Source organism: Callorhinchus milii, unplaced genomic scaffold (assembly GCF_018977255.1).
Source record: "Callorhinchus milii isolate IMCB2004 unplaced genomic scaffold, IMCB_Cmil_1.0 Scaffold2, whole genome shotgun sequence".
Classification (NCBI taxonomy): Eukaryota; Metazoa; Chordata; class Chondrichthyes; order Chimaeriformes; family Callorhinchidae; genus Callorhinchus; species Callorhinchus milii.
Window position 1 is genome coordinate 67,554,773 of NW_024704743.1, and position 20,393 is coordinate 67,575,165.

A 20,393-nucleotide genomic window follows, 5' to 3' on the forward strand; every position below is an offset into this window, starting at 1 on the left:
CTCTCTTGCTGAGCTGGACTGCAAAGGGTGTGGTCCTTGGCCAAGTGCCAGAGGGACCTGAGGTCTAATAATAATAGTCCTTGCATTTGATATAGTGCTTTTCATGTCTTCTGAACGTCTCAAAGCGCTTCATGACCCAACTGGGTCATGACCCAACTGTGCAGCACCTTGGGACGTCCTCCTGACGTGAAAGGCGCTTTATAAATGGAATCTTGTTGTTGTTGTTGTTCACAGAATAGACTGTAAAGTGAACTGACTGTATATTTGTGGGCGAAATGCGGCAGCCAATTGCACACAGCAGTGTCCCACAAACAGTTATGGATTGAAAATGACCAATTTATTATTGTTTTTTTTCTTGAGGGATTATTATCAGGAGGAATCAGGAGTTGGCGTGTGGAGTAAAGAAACTTGCCCAAGGTTTCACCCTGCCGAGAATCGAACCCAGGTCTGTCGCTTGCAAAGCGAGTGCTCTAACTACTGAGCTACAGGTCTAGCCACATAGCTGACCCTAGGTTGGCTAATGTTTAGAGCAGAGGGACATCATGAAGTTGCAGGAATGTAGGAGGGGTTGTAGGCACCAACTGCAAGCGCAAGTGCCTGCACGCCTCCATGGTTGCATTGTTTGTGTTGTTCTTTCGATTTTCCCCTCGGAGATATTAAACCAATGTTGTTATAACCAAGAGTCTCTGTACGTATCTGGAAGTGCCTGGCTCAGGGAAGGAGGAGGTGTTTCAAGTTACATTACTTTCATGCAATCTACTGGTGTTAAAATAAGTTTGTCATTCTCCAAGGTTTCAGTGTAAAATGACAAGTCAAAAGACAGTGATACGGAGATGTTTGTTTAAATATTAAGAGTTCAATTACAAAATGTTACAACTTGATTTGAAGTTCACTTTTGACTATTAGTAAACTTAGCATCACTTCGCTTTCTTTTTCTAGGCAACCAAATTCCAGCTCTGGCAACACCCCTTGGCCAGACAAGCTTAGAAACGCACAGAACAGTAAGTGCGTTGAGTCTCACATTCGTGAGCCACGAATGACCCCCGGGTCAGATTATGATTACCACTGATGTAGAATAATGTAGTTTGCAATGGGTTTCAAGGAGGCAGCACATCTTTTTGACTTTGATAAACTGCCTGAGTTTCACTTCCTTGACTTATGGCAGCATTTGTGCTCCAAGATGTGTTATTGCCTTGTTACAAAATTCAACCTATCTGTTATCTGATATTTGTGGTGAGCATATATATATTGAGAATCAAAGCCCAAGTGTCACAATTCCAAGATTGCTTTACTGAATATCACAATGGATGAAACTAAACCCAGGAACATTGGGCTTTGAAAATAGAAACGATATTCAAAATGTGATAATAATAAATAATAATCCTTGTATTTGTTATAATGCATTTCAAATCAGGACAAAGTGCTACACTGGATTTTATTGTTTGACCCTCAACTGTCTTTTCTACCCCATATCCGTGCCATGACCCGCTCTGGCTTCCCCCACCTCCACAACATTGCCTGGCTCCGTCACCGCCTCACCCCTCAGGCCAAAATCCTCATCCACTTTTAATTTTTTTTCATGACATCTAGGCTCGATTACGCCAACTCCTTCCTTGTCGGCCTTCCCAACTCTTCCCTCTACAAGCTGCAGATCACCCAGAACTCTGCAGCTTGTGTCCTCTCCTGCACCAGACTCCGTGACCCCATCACCCCCACTCTCACTCGGCTCCACTGGCTCCCCATCCCCTAGAGGATACAGTTCAAAATCCTCAACAACACAGGTTCGCTCATAGCATAATTGGGGTGTAGATTGATAATTGTGCCTCATTATAGCACTGGCTGAGATTTTATGATCCCCCACTACCACCACTGACTACCACCTTATAACACGGCTCTTTACATTTAGCAGTATGCTGCAGAATGAGGAAGGCACAATGTAGAGGATGTATTAAAGATTAAATAAAGGGAGCCTGCATCTTTCGAATTCCCACAATATCTTCACAAAACTCTAAAATAGCTGTGTAACTGCTGTGGAGCCACTGGCAAAGTTGCCAGAGATGTAAAGAGGGAATCCAACAAATTCCTGAGAATTCCAGGGTCTGAGCTGAGTTTTCTGTTAGTGATTTTAGTTTCCATCTGCCTGGTGATACAGTTTGTTGTAAAGGGACATTCCATTCCTGCTGTTGCTCTTTCAAAGATATGTTGAGTCTTTCTCCAAGTTAATGTGGCTTTTGATTCCTTCCTGATCCAAATGTCCACCAAGTTTTCAAATGAATTGGCTGTTAATCTCATTATTATTCATGGGACATTCGGGGGCAGATTAGCAGCCAATCTATTACTTTATGTNAAAAAAAGGTTTGAGGATTGTTTTTAAATGAAAGGTGCTATATAACTGAAAGTTATTATTATGTCCCTAGAGAAAATGCTCTTTACATGGGGGGAAAGTTCTTGCCAACTGCTCCATAGAGGTGATGCCACTAATGCACTTTCTAAAGACGCTATATGTAAAGAACAGCTTTCCTAAACGTCCCTTAATCCATAAGAGATAGTTAGCATTTAGTTGCAGTGGGTGCGGGTAACAGACTGCTGAAGCTAGGTATTTGAAACACTGCGTCTCATGACCTAAATGTGGGAATGATACTTTCATTGTGCAGGCCAGCCAATTATGCTAGAATTTACCATTATTTTATATTTTATTTGGAGTCCTGTAGCTCAGTGGTTAGAGCACTCGCTTTGCAAGTGAGAGACCTGAGTTCAATTCCAGGCAGGGCGAAACCTTGGGCAAGTTTCCTTACTCCACACGCCTAATAATAATCGCTCCAAAAACCAAAAAACAATAATAAATTGGTCATTTTCAATCTACGACTGTTTGTGGGACATTGCTGTGCGCAATTGGCTGCCGCGTTCGCCCACAAATATACAGTCAATTCACTTTACAGTGTGTTCTGTGAAGCGCTTTGGGACGTCCTCCCGACGTGAAAAGCGCTATATCAAATGCAAGGATTATTATTATTATATAACAAATCAAAGTTTAAGAAACTCTGTAACTTGGTAAGGAATACACTTGGGTGTGGGCACTGCACAGTCTTATCCCAGACAGTTCCTATATTGCCAGCAATTACTGTAAAGCACTTGGAGATGTTTCAAAGTAGGAATGTCCTATAAAAAAAAATCTTCTCAGACTTCTATGATGTATAGATCACACAATTGTGACACTGTCAAATGTCAGTAAATGCCAGCTTCAATGTATTCCACAGGGTGCAACTCAACTGACAATTTAGCTCCATATTATAGGTTATTTTTTTCCAACAATACAAGAAACTGACACAATCCGAATTTCCCAAATATCACGTTGATATTATGTTAGACAGGTTGCTTTGTGTTGCAATATCTGTGGAATTTCATCCTACTTGTATTTATTCTCCTGCAACCACTGACACCCTCATGGAACCCATAACGAGACAAGAGCCTATTCTGTGAAGCGCTTTGAGATGTCGAGAAGACGTGAAAAAGTGATATATCAAATGCAAGGATTATTATTTTTATTATTAAGAGTCGTACCAATGGAACCACATCCATTGTAATACGGTATTCCATCATACTCACTTTGGAAGAACCCTAATAAACCTACAAGAATCTTCGGATTTGATATTACACTGAGGACCTATCTTCTTGGTCTTCAGATTGTCACTAATGATTCCATATGTTTCAGCTGGAATTCCCTGTTGGAACCCTGTCTTGTGCGACTACAAATACATCATCACTACACTTTATACGAAATCCTGTGAAATGTTTTGTGATGTCAACAACGTGTTGAATAATAAATATTACATTTCATATAGCTCTTCATATAGGACCCAGAGCGTAAAGTGCAATGACTGTATCAAATGCAAGGATTGTTTATTATTGTTATACTTCATCAATATTGCAACTGGGGATCACCAGAGCAGGGCTGACACTGTTGTACACGGAGCTAAATTTTGTTCACAAATCAGTTTATTAGCAGGGAAGTGGGGAGGAAGGGGAGGGAAGCCAAAATGCCCTTCAGTTACCACACAGACAGAATCACTACCTTTAAAAGTCCAAGAAGTTTGCAGCTACCTGTGTTCATAGTCGGTATCCGTATCCCCTTTTACAAAAGCAACAAAAACAAAACTACATTTGTATAGACCTTTCACATCAGGATGACATCCCAAGGCATTGGACAGTCAGAGTTTTGGGTTAGGGTTAGGAGGGTAATGGGGGTCAGGATCAGGGAGGGTAGAGGGCAGTGGGGAAACAGGGTGATCGAAAGCATGATCAAAGACGAGGGTCTTGAGATGGGTGTTCAAGGAGGCAAAGGATGGATTAAGCCAGAGGGACTGCGGGATGGAGTTCCAAAGGGTGGGGGCAGAGTGGCAGAAGGCCCAATGATGGGGCGGGGGACATGAAGCAGGCTGGAGCCCGCTGAGCCAAGACGTTAGAGGGTTAGGAGGTCGCAGATGTAGGGCAGAGCAAGACCATGGAGAGCTTTGAAGGTGAGGACCAGGATCTTGAACTGTATCCTCTGTGTGATGGGAAGCCAGTGGAGTCGGGCAAAGATGGGGGTGATAGGGTAACAGAGCCTGGTGCGGGAGAAGGCACAGGCTGCAGAGTTCTGGATGCTCTGCAGCCTATGGAGGGAGGTGTTGGGGAGGTCAACAAGCAAGGAGCTTGCATAGTTGAGCCTAGACGTGATGAATGTGCGGATGAGGATTTTGGCGGGCTGAGGGATTGGCGAAAGCAGGCGATGTTGCGGAGGTGGGGGAAGGCAGAGCCATTCATGGCATGGATGTTGGGTAGAAAGGATAGTTGAGGGTTCAAGCAAGATGCCAAGGTTCCGGACTGGCTTAGTAAGGTGGAGTGTACATCCATAGGTGATAATGCTATCAGCGCCTGAGGTGATGAGGCGCTGACGGGTGGAGGCAGAGAGGTAGAGTTGCGTGTCACCCGCATACATGTGGAAATTGACCCCATGTCTGCGGATGATGTCAGCAAGAGGGAGCATATAGATATTGAAGAGGAGGGACCAAGGACAGAGTCCTGAGGAACGCCGCATGAGACGGTGCGGGGGCTAGAGGAGAAGCCGTTTGTGGAGATGATGTGGAGGCAGTGTGAGTGGTACCATCTGAGCCAGTCAAGGACAGAGCCATGAAGGTTGAGGTGAGAGGAGAGGCAGTGGATGAGGATAGAGTGGTCACCGGTGTCGAAGGCAGCAGAGAGGTCAAGGAGGATGAGGAGGCAGGGGGTTCCCTTTTCGCAGATGGACAGAATGTCATTTGTCATTTGACCAAGGCTGTTTCTGTGCTGTGGGCAGCACGGAAACCTGATTGGAGGGGTTCGTGAAGGGAATCCTGGAAGAAGCAAACCCTCTCACTCTTACCCCAATCCCACACGCAATACTCAACATCTTAAATCATTCTTTAATGACAGCTCAGTCAACAGCTTTCTCTACATACAATACCTCTGATCCGGCCATGCAGTTCACAGCTCATAACTTCTTTGTTCTCTGGTTCTCCTCCCTCAAATCAGAGTTAAGAGAGTTTCCTCCCTCAGGTGTGTCTTTGCAATTCTCTCCCACATGTCAATCAAAAGCTGCTCCCAATGGGTAAGAGGGGGATAGCCATTGGGAGGTGGTGTCTCCTCCCAGCCAATGGAGAGAGCTGTCCCACTTGATTGGTCAGTTTATATACCAGCTCCTCCCCTACCTCTGACAGGGTGACACCTACTCTCCTCATGACCTGAATGAATATACCAATTTGCTCTGGGAAAGAAGACCGAGGTCCATCTAGTTCACCTTCCACCATCCTGGCAGTCGTTTGACATGTTGTGTCCCAGTGTCCCAGAATGGCTTGGCTATGCAAACTCCCTGCTTGTTGGCCTCCACAACTCCTCCCTCCATGGGCTGCAGATCATCTAGAACTCTTCAGCCCGTGTCCTCTCAACACCAAGCTCCGTGACCCTATCACCCCCATCCTCACCCAACTCCACTGGCTTCCCATCACACAGAGGATACAGTTCAAGATCCTGGTCCTCACCTTCAAAGCCTACCATGGTCTTGCTCCCCCCTACCTCTGCGACCTACCAACCTACCGCTCCCTCTGCTCAGCTGGCTTCAGCCTGCTTGACATCCCTTACCTCGCTCGCCCCATTATTGGTGGGTGGGTCTTCAGCCACTCTGCTCCCATCCTCTGGAATTCATCCGCAGTCCCTCCACCTCGCACCCTTCCTCGTCTCCTTCAAGACCCTCTCAAGACCCTCCTCTTCGACCATGCCTTTGGTCACCCTCCTTCCCCCCTGCCCTCCATGCTCTCCGATCCTGACCCCCAGTTCGGGTCCGAAACACTGATTGTCCAGCACCTTGGGACGTCCTCCCGAAGTGAAAGGCATTATACAACTGTAATTGTGGTGTTGTTTCCATTATTATAACTACTAATATAATAATAGTAAAATGATAGTATGATCAAAAAAGCCAGTCTGATATCCATGTGCAGATTAATTTAATTGGAATATTCTTGAACCAGAACAATGTTCTACATGGGGCAGTGTTGTAAACTTATGGGGTCAGAAGGGTGACTGTAACCTCCATGTTCTTTACTTCTATGCTGAGGATAAACTGGCCATTTGAAATACAATCCCTGAACTGGCTTTTTAAACTACATTCCTTGCCAAGAAGGAAGCAGTGATAAAGCACGGTTAATTGAAATCAAAAGCTATTAATCTGGTTTACATTAGTTGTTTATTACAGCTAACATTGACACAGAGCGAGGCGGGGGAAAAAAATAGCACTTTCTTTGCAGATCACTCGGGGACATATTGTACGAAGACTGAATGCCACAATAACCCATTTTGTACTCAGCACTGAGCTCAGGAATATGATTGCAGTTCTCAAGCTCACACAACAATTGAATCTCCATCTCACTGAATGGTCTGTAAACCAAACGGTTCTCCCTGAACATCAATCAAACACAGTCTACTCATTGGTGATCTCAGATTTTCCCCAACTTTTCCCTCCTAAAAAGTGGGCAAATATCTTTTAAGTGAAAGTGACAGAAGTTCCTGAAACATCTGGAAATGGGACAACTTGAATTGACTATTTATTAACACAGCTCACCTCTGGTGTTGTTGAAACAGTTCGTGAGTTTTGCTGAAACTGGCAACCATACATTAGTGCAAATAGGATCTCTGAGTAACATCTCTCTGACTGATAACCTAAATCTCTGGTATGTGCCTAAATGGTCTCAGGTGAAGGATTTACATTGCCTCTCAGATCATGAGAATGCTTCACATAAACATCATGACATTGATGGTTTTGTGACATCCTTATTTAATTAAATTAAATAATAATTAAATTGGTCATTTTCAATCTACGACTATTTGTGGGACATTGCTGTGCGCAATTGGCTGCCGCGTTCGCCCACAAATATACAGTCAATTCACTTTACAGTGTGTTCTGTGAAGCGCTTTGGGACGTCCTTCCAACGTGAAAAGTGCTATATCAAATGCAAGGATTATTACTATTATTATTATTATTATTATCCTAGTTCAGTATGTTGATTTAATACTTTGTTTGGTCAGCTGCAGAACATCCTCCAACTGTTAGGGAACAGGGAGTCAATGGAACCTGGCGAGGATAGGGGATAGCTTGTAGCAACAACAACTTTCATTATCTGGCGCCTTCATGTCGGGAGAAGCTGAACAATGGAGTTTGGTACAGGAGAGTAGAGGTACAGGTAGTGGAGCTCTGAATCAGCAGAGCCTAGAAAATACAAGCTACAGAGTTCTGGAGGAGCTGAAGCTCTAAACTGGTGTGATCTATATAAAGGGAGTACAACTTATTTCGATTTATTGCCAAATACCCTTAAGATACAACTCAGTGTTTGATTACCTACATAGACAGCACTTTGACATTGTCTGGAGACCATCAGCGAATGATCAATGATCACACCTAATTACTTTCTTTCCTCCAATGATACCTTAGCATTTATAGCTTACTCCCCAGCACATAAAACATTCTGCCCCTGCAGGTAACGTCGTTCTTAATTTACATACACTAACACTTTAGTAGTTATGGGAAGTGTTACTTATCCTCATTTGCAGGCCTGACAGTCAATGGATTATTTTGTCAGACTTAGTTTTCTGCATTAGCTTTAGTTTATTCAGTTAGTCCCATGACTGAACATCCAGCTACAGCACTTGGCGTCTTTGCTGCCAGAATGCCCTTGTGTTTGCCAATCTATTTCCTTATTTATTGTGTTGTAATTGCTGGCATTTTTAAACAAAAATTCCTAATTTTATAGAATTTAAATGATTAAAGCAAATATGAAAACTCTGTGCCCTAAAGGATGCAAGTAAGGAAAATAAATTCTTGGAGATTTGAAAATTCCACAATTAAAACACAAAAAGCACTAAACGTGTAATTACAACAGGGAAGGAATTCCATTGCTGATAAACAGAATTCAAGCATGCTGCATCCTAATGCTTTATAGATGAAAGGAATCAAGCCTTAAAAATAAAAAAACATGCTAATTGCAATGCGTGCATTGGCTCTAACATGCTGTTAACTTTAATTTCCATTTGAATCATATTTAACAAGAATTTTAACACTGACAAAATTAGAATAAAATTGAAGGCTCCCATGCAATCCTCATCTTTCTGAACTCAATGGAGGGATTTCTTTTGGTTTTATTTTATGCACTGTATTATACTTTGGATCCAAAAAAAAGTTCTTATTTAGTGAGGAATATTAATTACTTCACCTATAAAGAAAGATTCAGAAGTCTTTCATAAGCATTTTGACACATTTGCTGACTAGACTAAATACTCCTGCCTGTCTTTAATGGCATTTTGGACTTACTTTTTCTTCTGCTAGAGGAATAATACATAACAGCTTGCACCCAGGTGGATGTCCCAAAGCGTTTCACAGGATTTACTATAAAGTTTAGCGACTCTGTATTTGTAGGTGAACAGGGCAACTAATTTGTGCACTACAATGTCCCACAGACCCCCATGAAGTGAATGACCAATCTTATCTGGAGGTTTGTTGGCCAGGATAGCAGGAGAAACTCTCTTCTCTTTATGAATAGTGTCATGGGATCTTTAACATCCACTTGAACAGGCAGACGAGATGAAGGTCAATACATTGCCACCATCTCCTCTCCGCAGCTTGGGCACACGTCTCTTCCCACTGAGCGATGGTTCCACCAGTTGGAAGTACAGAGTTTAAGCAGCGGCTACTTGCCTCTCTACAAGCCAGACTAGATGGATTCCAGATGCTGGATGTACAATTATATTCGTGTCAGCCTCGACTGTGAGCTCAAAGTCCCAATATGTGGTTAGATCGACAAATTTCTAACCCAGAGGTGAAAGTGCTCTCAGCTAATGAGCCACATAAGTTGGTTTAAAGTCACGAAAATTGTTCAGTATGGGTGACATATTCACACCATGGCACAAATCCAATGCCAAATGTGGGCAGAATACAGACTGGTGCATTAAATGTGGTGAGTTTCCGATTTCAGTAGTTCCACCAGGTACAGCTGCAATGGCAGCATCTTCCAGGCTTAATTGGTAGTCAGAAGACTGTGGCTTCAAACCCCACTTTGGTATTTGGAACTCATATAGTCTAGGCTGACAATCCAATGCAGTGCTGGAGCTGGGCTCCCATTGACAGAACTGCCGTTCTTCCGATGAGACTAAGATTGAATGGAAGTACTGTCTGCCTAGGAAAGTGGATGTTAAAGATCCCATGGCACTATTCAAAAAGGGAAGTAAGTTTCTTCCTGTGTTCTGACCAAGAATCATAGAATCGTAGAATTATACAGCACAGAAGGAGGCCATTCGGCCCATCATGTCTGTGCCTGCTCTTTGAAAAGAGCAATTCAATTCAATCCCTCTACCCGCTCTCTGCCCATAGCCCTGCAAACTTGTCCTCCCCAAATAATTATCTACTTCTCTCTTAAAAGTTGTTATGGAATCGGCTTCCACCACCCTTTCAGGCAATGCATTCCAGATCCGAACAACTCGCTTTGTGAAAACATTTCTCCTCACCTCTTCTCTGTTTCTTTTAACTATTTTAAATCGGTGTCCTTCAGGCGCTGACACCATCAGCATCCAAGGCTGCACTCTCCACCTCTCAAAGCCAGTCAGGAACCTCGGCGTTTTGTTCGACCCTGAGCTGTCCTTTCTCCCTCACATCCGCACCACAACTGGCACCGCCTTCCATCACCTCCGGAATATCGCCAGATTACGGCACTACCTCACCCCTCACGCCGCTGAAACCCTGGTTCACGCCTTTGTCACCTCAAGGCTGGACTATGGGAACTCTCTCCTCGCCGGCCTTCCCGCCACCTCCCTCCACAAGCTGCAGGTCATTCAGAACTCTGCAGCTCGTGCACTGTCCCGCACCAGGCTTCGCGATCACATCACTCCCACCCTCGCTCGCCTCCACTGGCTCCCCATCCCCCAGAGGATTGATTTCAAGATCCTCATCCTCACCTACAAGGCCATTCACGGCCTTGCTCCCTCCTACCTCTCCAACCTACTATCCCCCTACCTACCTGCCCGTACCCTCCGTTCCTCTGGCTCCGGTCTGCTCCACGTCCCCCGCCCCAACCGCCCTACCATCGGTGGTCGGGCCTTCAGCCTCTCAGCCCCCAGGCTCTGGAACTCCATCCCCCAGTGCCTTCGCCTTGCTTCCTCCCTTTCCTCCTTCAAGGCCGGTCTCAAAACCTTTCTCTTTGACCGTGCCTTCAGCTCCCCTCTCGACTCTCTTCCTCCTCCTCGCTCCCTCCCTTCCCTCCCCTCACCCTGACCATTTCCCCCCTCCTCTCTCCCTCCCTTCCCTCCCCTCACCCTGACCATTTCCCCCCTGCTCGGGTCATGACCCAACTGTGCAGCGCCTTGGGACGTCCTCCTGACGTGAAAGGCGCTCTATAAATGGAATCTTGTTGTTGTTGTTGTTGTTGTTGTCCTTGGGTTACCGATTCACTCGCCAGTTGAAATAGTTTCTCCTTGTTCACCTTATCGAATCCCCTCATCATTTTGAAAACTTCTATTAAGTCTCCTCTTAACCTTCTCTGCTTGAAGGAGAATAATCCTAGCTTCTCTAGCCTCTCCTCATAACTGAAGTCCCTCATTCCTGGTACCATCCTGGTAAATCTCTTTGCACCCTCTGCAATGCCTTGACATCCTTCCTAAAGTGTGGTGCCCAGAATTGAACACAGTACTCTTAGCTGAGGCCTAACCAGTGTTTTATAAAGGTTCATTATAACTTCCTGACTTTTGTAGTCTATGCCCCTATTTATAAAGCCTGGTATCCTATATGCTTTTTTAACAGCTTTATCTATCTATCCTGCCACCTTCAAAGATTTACTTATATGAACCCCAGGTCTCTCTGTTCCTTCATTCCCTTTAAGATTGTATCATCTAGCTTATATTGCCTCTCATTCTTCCTCCAAAAATGCATACTCCCCCAATAAAATGAAATCATTCACTTTATGGCTGTTTGTGGAACATTACAATTGTGCAAATTGGCTACTGTATTCGCCTACAACTTACATAATCACTCCACTTTACAATATAAGCACTCTGAGATACTAGACTGCATTTAATGCAAGTTGCTGTTGTTATATATCCTGTGAAGCACTTTGAGACATCATTCTGATGTGAAAGGCGCTATGTCAAATGCAAGGATCATAATTTTTACTATTAATATTTCTAGTAGTATTATAGAGCTGATAGTCCAGCAGGCCTTTTACAAAAGAAATGGGGGATAGAGATTTAGAACCAGTAGGGGATGAAAATGTCACAAGATAGGACTCGTTAATAAGATAGAATAGAACTTTATAGCACCTGACAGCATCACTCAGTAAAGGGAACAATAATATTCCATTTCCAAGTACCATTGTATTTCTTGCTCAATCACACATATACAAAGTTCTGAAACAGTGTCAATCCTCAAGATATATCCTAAACTAAGATTTTTTTAAAAAAATTATAAATTGCATACATTATACCTGAAAGAAGTGTACATTTCATCTAGACTTTGCTAGATCACAATAATTGAAGTAATGCAGAGCTACTTCAGCTAGTAAAGACTCCAGTCACTGGAATATGAAAAATAATGTCTAACATTAAAATATATTGGAGTAATAACTTCTTAATAAAATTCACTTCAACCTTTCCATATTACTTTCATTTATAGTTCCCTGAATGTAAATTTCTTGGGTCACTATCTCCAAGGGACATTATAATGGAACACCTTTTGTTCGACATTGAGAATCCTTCGTTGGCTTGAACAAACGAATAGATATTGTTGGTTATTTTTTGTCACAAGGGGAGAAACATTATCACTTTCAAGGTCTCCTCTGAGGGCTTTTTGTCATGCCTGTGATGTGCTGAAATTTCACCTGGCATTAGTCAAAAAAATTGCTTTGATGCAAAGTCATTTAAAACAAGGTTCCATGGGGCCTTTGTTGCACTCGTGAATATCAAGTTTTGCTCTCTTCTCTCTAAGGAATTTTAATTCCGTTTTTTGAATAAAACACTCTAGGGCCAATGTTCTGCTTTCCTTTGTCAACACTTATACTTACGTCACTTGAATTGATAATGTTATCCCTCAACCAGTGGAAACACTTTGAATTAAAATAAAGTAGGAATATTTAATCTTTGTTCATACCATTCAATTTGGTGAAGGCTTAGAAATGAAGACCAATTATAGTCAAGGATAATGGACAACTCCTGCACTGCATTGAGGACCCTATCTCTGTGACCTCCTAACCCCCTACCAACCCGCCCACTCCCTCCACTCAGCCGCGTCCGGCCTGCTCCACATCCCCCGACCCACCAGTCCCACCATTGGCGGGAGAGCCTTCAGCCATTCTGCCCCCAACCTCTGGAACTCCGTCCCCCAATCACTCCGCCTCGCCCCCTCCTTAGCCTCCTTCAAGTCTGGCCTCAAAACCCTCCTCTTCGACCATGCCATTGATCACCCCCCTTCCCCTCCCCTCCCTTCTCCCCCCTAAACCTCAGCTCAGGTCTGAAATACTGTACAATGTCCAGCACCTTGGGACGTCCTCCTGATGTGAAAGGCGTTATACAAATGTAATCTTGTTGTTGTTATTGTTCTTACAATTAATCCTCAGTTATCCTCAGTCCCTCAAAAGTATTAGTGAGTCTAATATTATTATTCCATCATAGTTTCTTCCTATGTCTTGTGAATTGTGGCAGGTTTAAAATCATTTCAAATTGTGCTTCAACAGTTGAACAGAGCTCAACAACAATAACAACTTGCATTTATATAGCGGCCTTCATATGAGGCAGTGTCGTGGAGCCCCTAATTATTCTCAGAACTCTTAATTATTGCTCGCACGTTGAAGGATGAGATTGACTATTAATCTTGATAAAAGCCTCTTAATGGGACTACCCGCATCAGGCTGATAACCAATGAGAACATTATGGATGAGAATAACATCTTGCTGATAAGTTTACAATAACAACAAACAACAACAAACTACATTTGTATAGTGCCTTTCTTGACAGGAGGACGTCCCAAGGCGCTGGATAGTCAGGGATTTGGACTTGAACAGGGGGTTGGGATCAGAAGGGGTGGAGAACAGGGGGGATAGGGACAGGACACCAATAACAACAACAATAACCTGCATTTATATTGAGCCCTTCATACAGAGAACTGTCTTGGAGCACTTTATACAGAGGCAATGTTAGACATTAAGTGAGGTTTGGGTGAGGGGTGGAGGGGGGGGCAAAGGTTTTTAACCATGTGACAAATATTTAATTTGCTTGACATTTTACATATATACTGTACTAACAAGACTTTTCTCACTTATAGTTTGACTTTTTCTAATAATGAGTAGGCGAGGATAGGATTCAGCTCAGCTCTGCTACCCCTCAATCGTATTGTCTGAAGGCTCAAAAACAAGTAATAACCACTTGGGTGAGCTACCAGGGTTGTCCGGTAGAAGGAAAGAGACTCTAATCCTTCAGGTAAAAATGGAGGGGGAATTGGTAAAGAATAATGTTTATTTTATGATGTTATGTAAATGAAAAACATATGCCCCGACATCATGGATGAATAATACCATGGTTCGTTTGGAAACATCTCATTGATACCTATAGTGAAAATATTTTTGAGACAGATTTTAAAAGAACTGCAACAGATGTAACAAATCTCACCGTCAAATTCATAAAACTAACAGTAAATCTTCCACATGTCTAATAAGTTCCAATTCCTTCAAGATAACATAAGCATGTGATAATGCAGTTTGGTGTGAACCTCTCCCTGAAGGGAAATGCACTGTTACTTTAAGGCAATACCAGAATTGATTTATTCACACTGCTTGCAACAGCATGTCTGTACAATTTAAATATGTAGCAAGCGGCTCCGGACTAAGTCCTTTCACTGCACCAGGCTTACTCTGTTGGTGAAGATCTTATGCTTTGGAATAGAAGCAATTTATCTCCCTTTAACACAGAACCTATCCACACTTCACATTTCAAAATCAAGCTTTACAACCTTGCCAATACGAGTTGTAGATAAGATGCAGACAATGGGATACAGTTTTGCCTTTCCCTTGTTCTTTTTTTAATCCATTATCCTTTTATTTTGTCACTTTCCTTATCTCGGGTGGCCTCCATTGTCAATTTTGTAAAGGAGATGTCACTGTGATGTGAAAATTTTGTATATACTATATTACAATATATTCATGTCATTGCAGTACTACCAATAGATTCACCCTTCACCAACAGAAAGAGTACTGCAACAGCAACAGTCTGCGCTTGGGCTTATTTTAGGTAATTTACAGGGTCATTTTTAGGAATGCAAAAAAACCCTGTGAAAAAGCACTGCTCTTTCATAATTCACTCGTTGCACAGCATTTTGTGCTAAATATGTGGGCAAATGAATTGAAAAAGTACGTAGCTTCTAAACATCCAAATTTTACTGAACTATTTATTTCTGTTGAGGATGAGGGAAAATGATGAAGTTACGCCATATCCATTGGTGAAGAGATGCATTTGTTGAAATGTCTCAAAGCACTTCAGTTTTCTGTAAAGTGTATTTTGTCGGCAAACGTGACAGCCAAATGTCCCACATCAATGTCCCACAAACAGTCATGAAGTGAATGACTAGTTTTAACTGGGGAATTGTGGGCGAGGACACTGGGAGAAACTCACTCTCTTTTCAAATCATGCCAAGGAATCTTCAACATCCACATGAACAGGCAACGAAAGGACGTTCATTTAATGTCTCAGCCGAAGGATGGCGCCTCTGACAATGCGGTATTCTTTAAGCACTGCATCAGAGTGTTAAACTAGTTTTGAGCTCATCGTCCCTCAGTGAAGCTTGAACCAAAACCTTCTGACTCAGAAACAGCAACTGAGCCAAGCTGAGTGCTTTGCGGATGTCATTTTATACATTTGCAATGGTGGCAGTGAAACTATACATTTTTCAAAGACACAAACTTAAGACAATCACAGAAAGAATTAAAGAGGAAAGATATATTAGAGATACTTAAGAGTTCCTTACATTTTGGGCTGTGAGATTGTGACCTTTTCAGCTATATCCTTTTAAAGGGAATTAGAATAATGCTTGAAATGGAGGAAAGTTTTTTTCATATAAGTATTTATAGTTGCCCTGAGTGATTTCACATTCTAGGGAGCTTCACTCCAAAGGAATAAAATGCCCACTTACATACCATTCACATCAGTGCTATATTTGCAATGGCTCCATTAAAGCTTACACCAGCCACCCGGGTGGAAAGCGTCTGCTGCTGCACAGGCACTGCTTTGATAAGAATAGTGAGTTCTTTAACATATGTTGACACTGATGAGATGGTATTTCAGACATTTCTGGCACAATAACATTGTTGATAATGTACTGAGACAAAAGGATTGAATCTTTACAGTCATTCAAAGCATATTCATATTACAACAACAACAAAATTACGTTTATAGAGCGCCTTTCACATCGGGAGGACGTCCCAAAGCGCTGAACAGTCAGATGTCAGGGCCTAAGCATGGGGGAGGGGTGGGGTAGGGGTGAGGGAAGGCAGAGGTGGGAGGGAGACCAAAGGCACGGTTGAAGAGAAGGGTCTTGAGACTGGCCTTGAAGGAGCCAAGGGAAGAAGTGAGGTGAAGGGACCGTGGGATGGAATTCCAAAGTGTGGGGGCAGAGAGGCTGAAAGCCCGGCCACCGATGGTAGGGCAGGTCGAGCGGGAGACATGGAGCAGGCCGGCATCCGATGAATGGAGGGAGCGGGCAGGTTGGTAGGGAGTCAGCAAGTCAGAGAGGTAGGAGGGGGCAAGGCCATGGATGGCCTTAAAGGTGAGGACGAGGATCTTGAACTCGATCCTCTGGGGGATGGGGAGCCAGTGGAGTCGGGCGAGGGTGGGGGTGATGGGGTCACGGAGCCTGGTGCGTGAGAGTACACGAGCTGCAGAGTTTTAGATGATCTGCAGCTTGTGAAGGGAAGAGTTGGGAAGGACGATGAGAAGGGAGTTTCCATAATCGAGCCTTGATGTGACAAATGCATCGGTGAGGGTTTCGGCAGCCTGAGGGGTGAGGCAGCGGCGGAGTCTGGCAATGTTGCGGAGATGGTGGTAGGCAGTGCTGGTTATGGCGCGGATGTGGGGGAGAAAGGACAGTTCAGGGTCAAACAAGACACGCACGTTCCTGACTGGCTTAGTGAGGTTGAGTGTGCAGCCGTGGAGGCTGATGCTGCCAGTGCCTGAGGTGTGGAGGCGCTGGCACGAGCCAATCAGGAGGGCCTCGGTCAAAGTACTACAGTTGCTGGAAATCTGATATAAAAACAGAAGTCACTGGGATCATGCAGCAGGTCAGGCAACATCCATGGAGAGAGGAAAATTAGTTAATGTTTCAGGTCAATGACCTTTTGTCAGAACTGATGAAAGGTCATTGTTCTGATGAAAAGTCATTGACATGAAACGTTAACTAAATTTCCTCTCTCCATGGATGCTGCCTGTTCCCAGTGACTTCTGGGTTCATATTACAGAACCACTTCTATTTGGTCTAGGATACCACTGTTGTGGAACAACAACAACAAAATTACATTCGTAAAGCGCCTTTCACATTGAGAGGTCATCCCAAGGCGCTGAATGTACCTCAGTCAGATTTTCTTTGGTCATGCAGATGTCTGACGCATGCGGAAACCCATTAAGAGTATCCAAATTAGACAAGAGTTCCATGCATGGCACCTACACCTGGAAATTCATGTGTCCCCAAAGGACATTTGGGAAACTTGCCTAATTCCAGAAGCATTAGGTTGGCAAGAGCCAAGGACTCCAAAGTATGCATTGAGGTTCTGATGGAGTTCAGCCAGCTAAAATTGCATATCTTGCCATTGAAATTACTTTGATAGTATGATAGTGAGGTGGATTCCAAAATATAAACGACAATGGATAAACAGCTCCTTTATGGGGCTTTGAAGATGCAGTTGCTGCCTTGTTTCTCCTTTTCATGTTAATCCACTCAGCCCTCTGTAAACTGATGAAAGAGTACAACTGATGAAAGAGTACAAATTGGAACCTAGCCGGACCGGACCCCAAATAAATATATATTATTTAAATTTTGCAGCCTATGCATAGATTCCCGTCGCCTCAACTTTCCAAATGCCACCAACACTGCATTGTATGGCCTCACCATCCTTACCGGCCTTCCCAGTGCGCAGGAAATCATCTTTGACTCAGATTGTTTCAATTCTATGAGCAGAAAATAGCTTATTTGCACATAAAAAAATGCAGTGTTGAAAAATATCAGTAAATGTCAGTACTGGTATTGTATTTACACTTAGCCAGAAATTCCGGTTCACCAGACTGGATCTCAACCCCCTATTCAACCAGCTGGCTGGGGTTTAGCTGTATAACCTGTGAAGAGCTTTTGGATATCTTCCTAACTTGAAAAGCGCTGTAAAAATGCAAGGATTATTATTATTACTTGTGTGAACACCAATGAAAAGGTCTGAAAATAGGTATCAGACTGGCTCAATTGGTAGAACTTTAGCCTTTGAATGAATAGGTTGTGGGTTCAAGCTCCATGTTGGGTCTTTGAATTCCAGTCCAGGTTGAAGCTCCAGTGCAGTGCTGGGAATGTTGCATTATCATAGGTGCCTTCCTTCGAATGAGACATCTGCCTGTTCAGGTAGACATTAAAAATCCCATGGCAGTACTTCAAAAGTGAAAGAAACTACTTTCTCTTGGTGTCCTGGCCAACAATCTTCCAGATCAAATTGGTCAATCATTTCATGACTCTTCGAGGGACATCACTGTGCGCAAATTTACTGGCATGCTTGCCTACACAGTCACTACACTTCACAGTAAATCCTAAGACATCCTTAGAGATGGTTCCATCACATGGTAAGGCACTTATATCAAATGGAATAAGTGTTATATTATTGAGCAGTTTTTTGTGGTATCATTCCCCTTTAAAGGAATCCAATTTAGAAATAATAATGGGCACCAGGCTGCTGAAAAAAATATTTCAATGTGAAGTTGCAGAGTCCTTTCCTTCACACAAAGTCCACACCAGTTAGCCAATTTTAATTTATTGTCCGATAAGAGAGTGTTCTTTTAAAACCTGATCATCGTGAACAGTGTAGGAATCAGCCTTCTTTTTAAGGCACCTACATTGCAGACAGGGCTAGCATTTTAATCATTTGTGGTACTTCCTTTGACAAAATAATTTGGCTATTAGCTTAACCCTACCCTGAATGAAAGAACACAATGATAATTGTGTGACATCATTTACTCTCACATTGATGCACCTAAAAAAAAACTGCACTATCATCTAAGGTAAAGCTAGCCGTTAACTCACAGTTATGACAAGTGGCTCCAGAGTATCCAGTTCTCTCGCAGTTGCATTTAAAGCTGTCCCAGGTCTGGGTGCATCTCCCTCCATGCTCACAGTGATTTGGCAAACACCTGTTGGGGTAAAATGTAGGCGAGTTTTAAAAGTACATTTCGGCATGAAGATACATAGCCAGAATCATTGGAAGTCAATCTCAATTCATTAGGAGTACATCAGTTAATGTTCTCAAAGCAATTAATCCCTGCTGCAAACCAGATTTAGGTTAAATATCAATTTAGTGAAAAATTGGATATTTAATGAAATAGCTAATGACAAAATAAATAAAACTGGAAATAGGGAACCAAACAAATTTGACAATCTGGTGTGTCAGCTTTGCTCAGCAGTAGTACTCTCGTCTCTGGGACACAGGTTGTGGATTCAAGCCCCATGTCGGGACTTCAACTGACACTAGTCTAAACTGACACTGTAATGCAGTGCTGGGGATGAGGTACCATTCTATGAATGAATCGTTAAACCGAGATCCGTCTGTCTGTTCAGGTGGATGTTAAAGATCCCATGGCATTAAGCAAAAAGAGAGGGGAGTTTCTCCTGGTGTTCTGGGCAACAATCCCTAAATAAAATTGGTCACTCACTCCATATCTGTTCATGGAACATTGCTGTGTGCAATTCAGCTACTGCATTCGCTGACAAATACACAGTAAAATCCTTCACATAAAATCCTGTGATGCGCTCGACGTGAAAAGGTGCTATACCATATGCAAATTATTATTATGTAAAATCTTTGCAGAAGAATATAATTCATGAATAGATTGGTAGATTATAATTAATGCTACATTTCTACAAGCAAGAGGCTAGAATAAAAAACACACACACAAAAGGTTATGTTGGAACAAACTGTCCCTTGGGGTGAAGGTAAGTGGGCCTCTTTGGGGATGAATTGGCTCCAAGGTCACATAGAATATCAGGATCAAGTTGGTCTTCTGTCGTGATCTTGGTAATTGTTAGTCTGGTTCTTGAATCAGGTGGGTCTGCGGGACTACAAGGCATTTTGAAGGCATAGTGAAAATGGACCATCCAGTCTGGCTCATCAGCAGGATTTGGAGAAACAGACCAGTCACTGGGGCAGAGATTTTTCCCGCTCAGTTCCTGTTAACCCTGCAAGCCCAAGCTCTAATGGGTGGTCCTAAATTGACAAGTAGCGGGAAACATACCCGTAGGTTAAAATTATTATTAGTAGTAGTAGAACCCATACTAAGGTCCCCAAGCTTGGTGCTATATCAAAATGCAATACTTGTCATTATTTATTATTATTCTCATTAGAATTATTATTAGTATTACAGAAAAAGACCTTCTTCTCAGGGATCAGCCTGATGAATCGTGAGTCCTGTAGCTCAGTGGTTAGAGCACTCGCTTTGCAAGTGAGAGTCCTGAGTTCAATTCCAGGCAGGGCGAAACCTTGGGCAAGTTTCCTTACTCCACACGCCTAATAATAATCCCTCCAAAAACAATAATAAATTGGTCATTTTCAATCTACGAC

At 43.0% G+C, this 20,393-nt stretch overlaps 1 protein-coding gene across 2 annotated transcripts in view; it reads right to left on the minus strand.

The window, feature by feature from the left end:
• Positions 1-20,393, minus strand: part of LOC103187001 (contactin associated protein 2) — an 855,622-nt gene that overhangs the window by 363,237 nt on the left and 471,992 nt on the right. For both annotated transcript variants that reach the window (XM_042331730.1, XM_042331729.1), the window contains one exon: positions 18,863-18,969. In XM_042331730.1, coding sequence (XP_042187664.1) covers positions 18,863-18,969 — 107 coding nt within the window. The remainder of the gene's footprint in view (positions 1-18,862; positions 18,970-20,393) is intronic.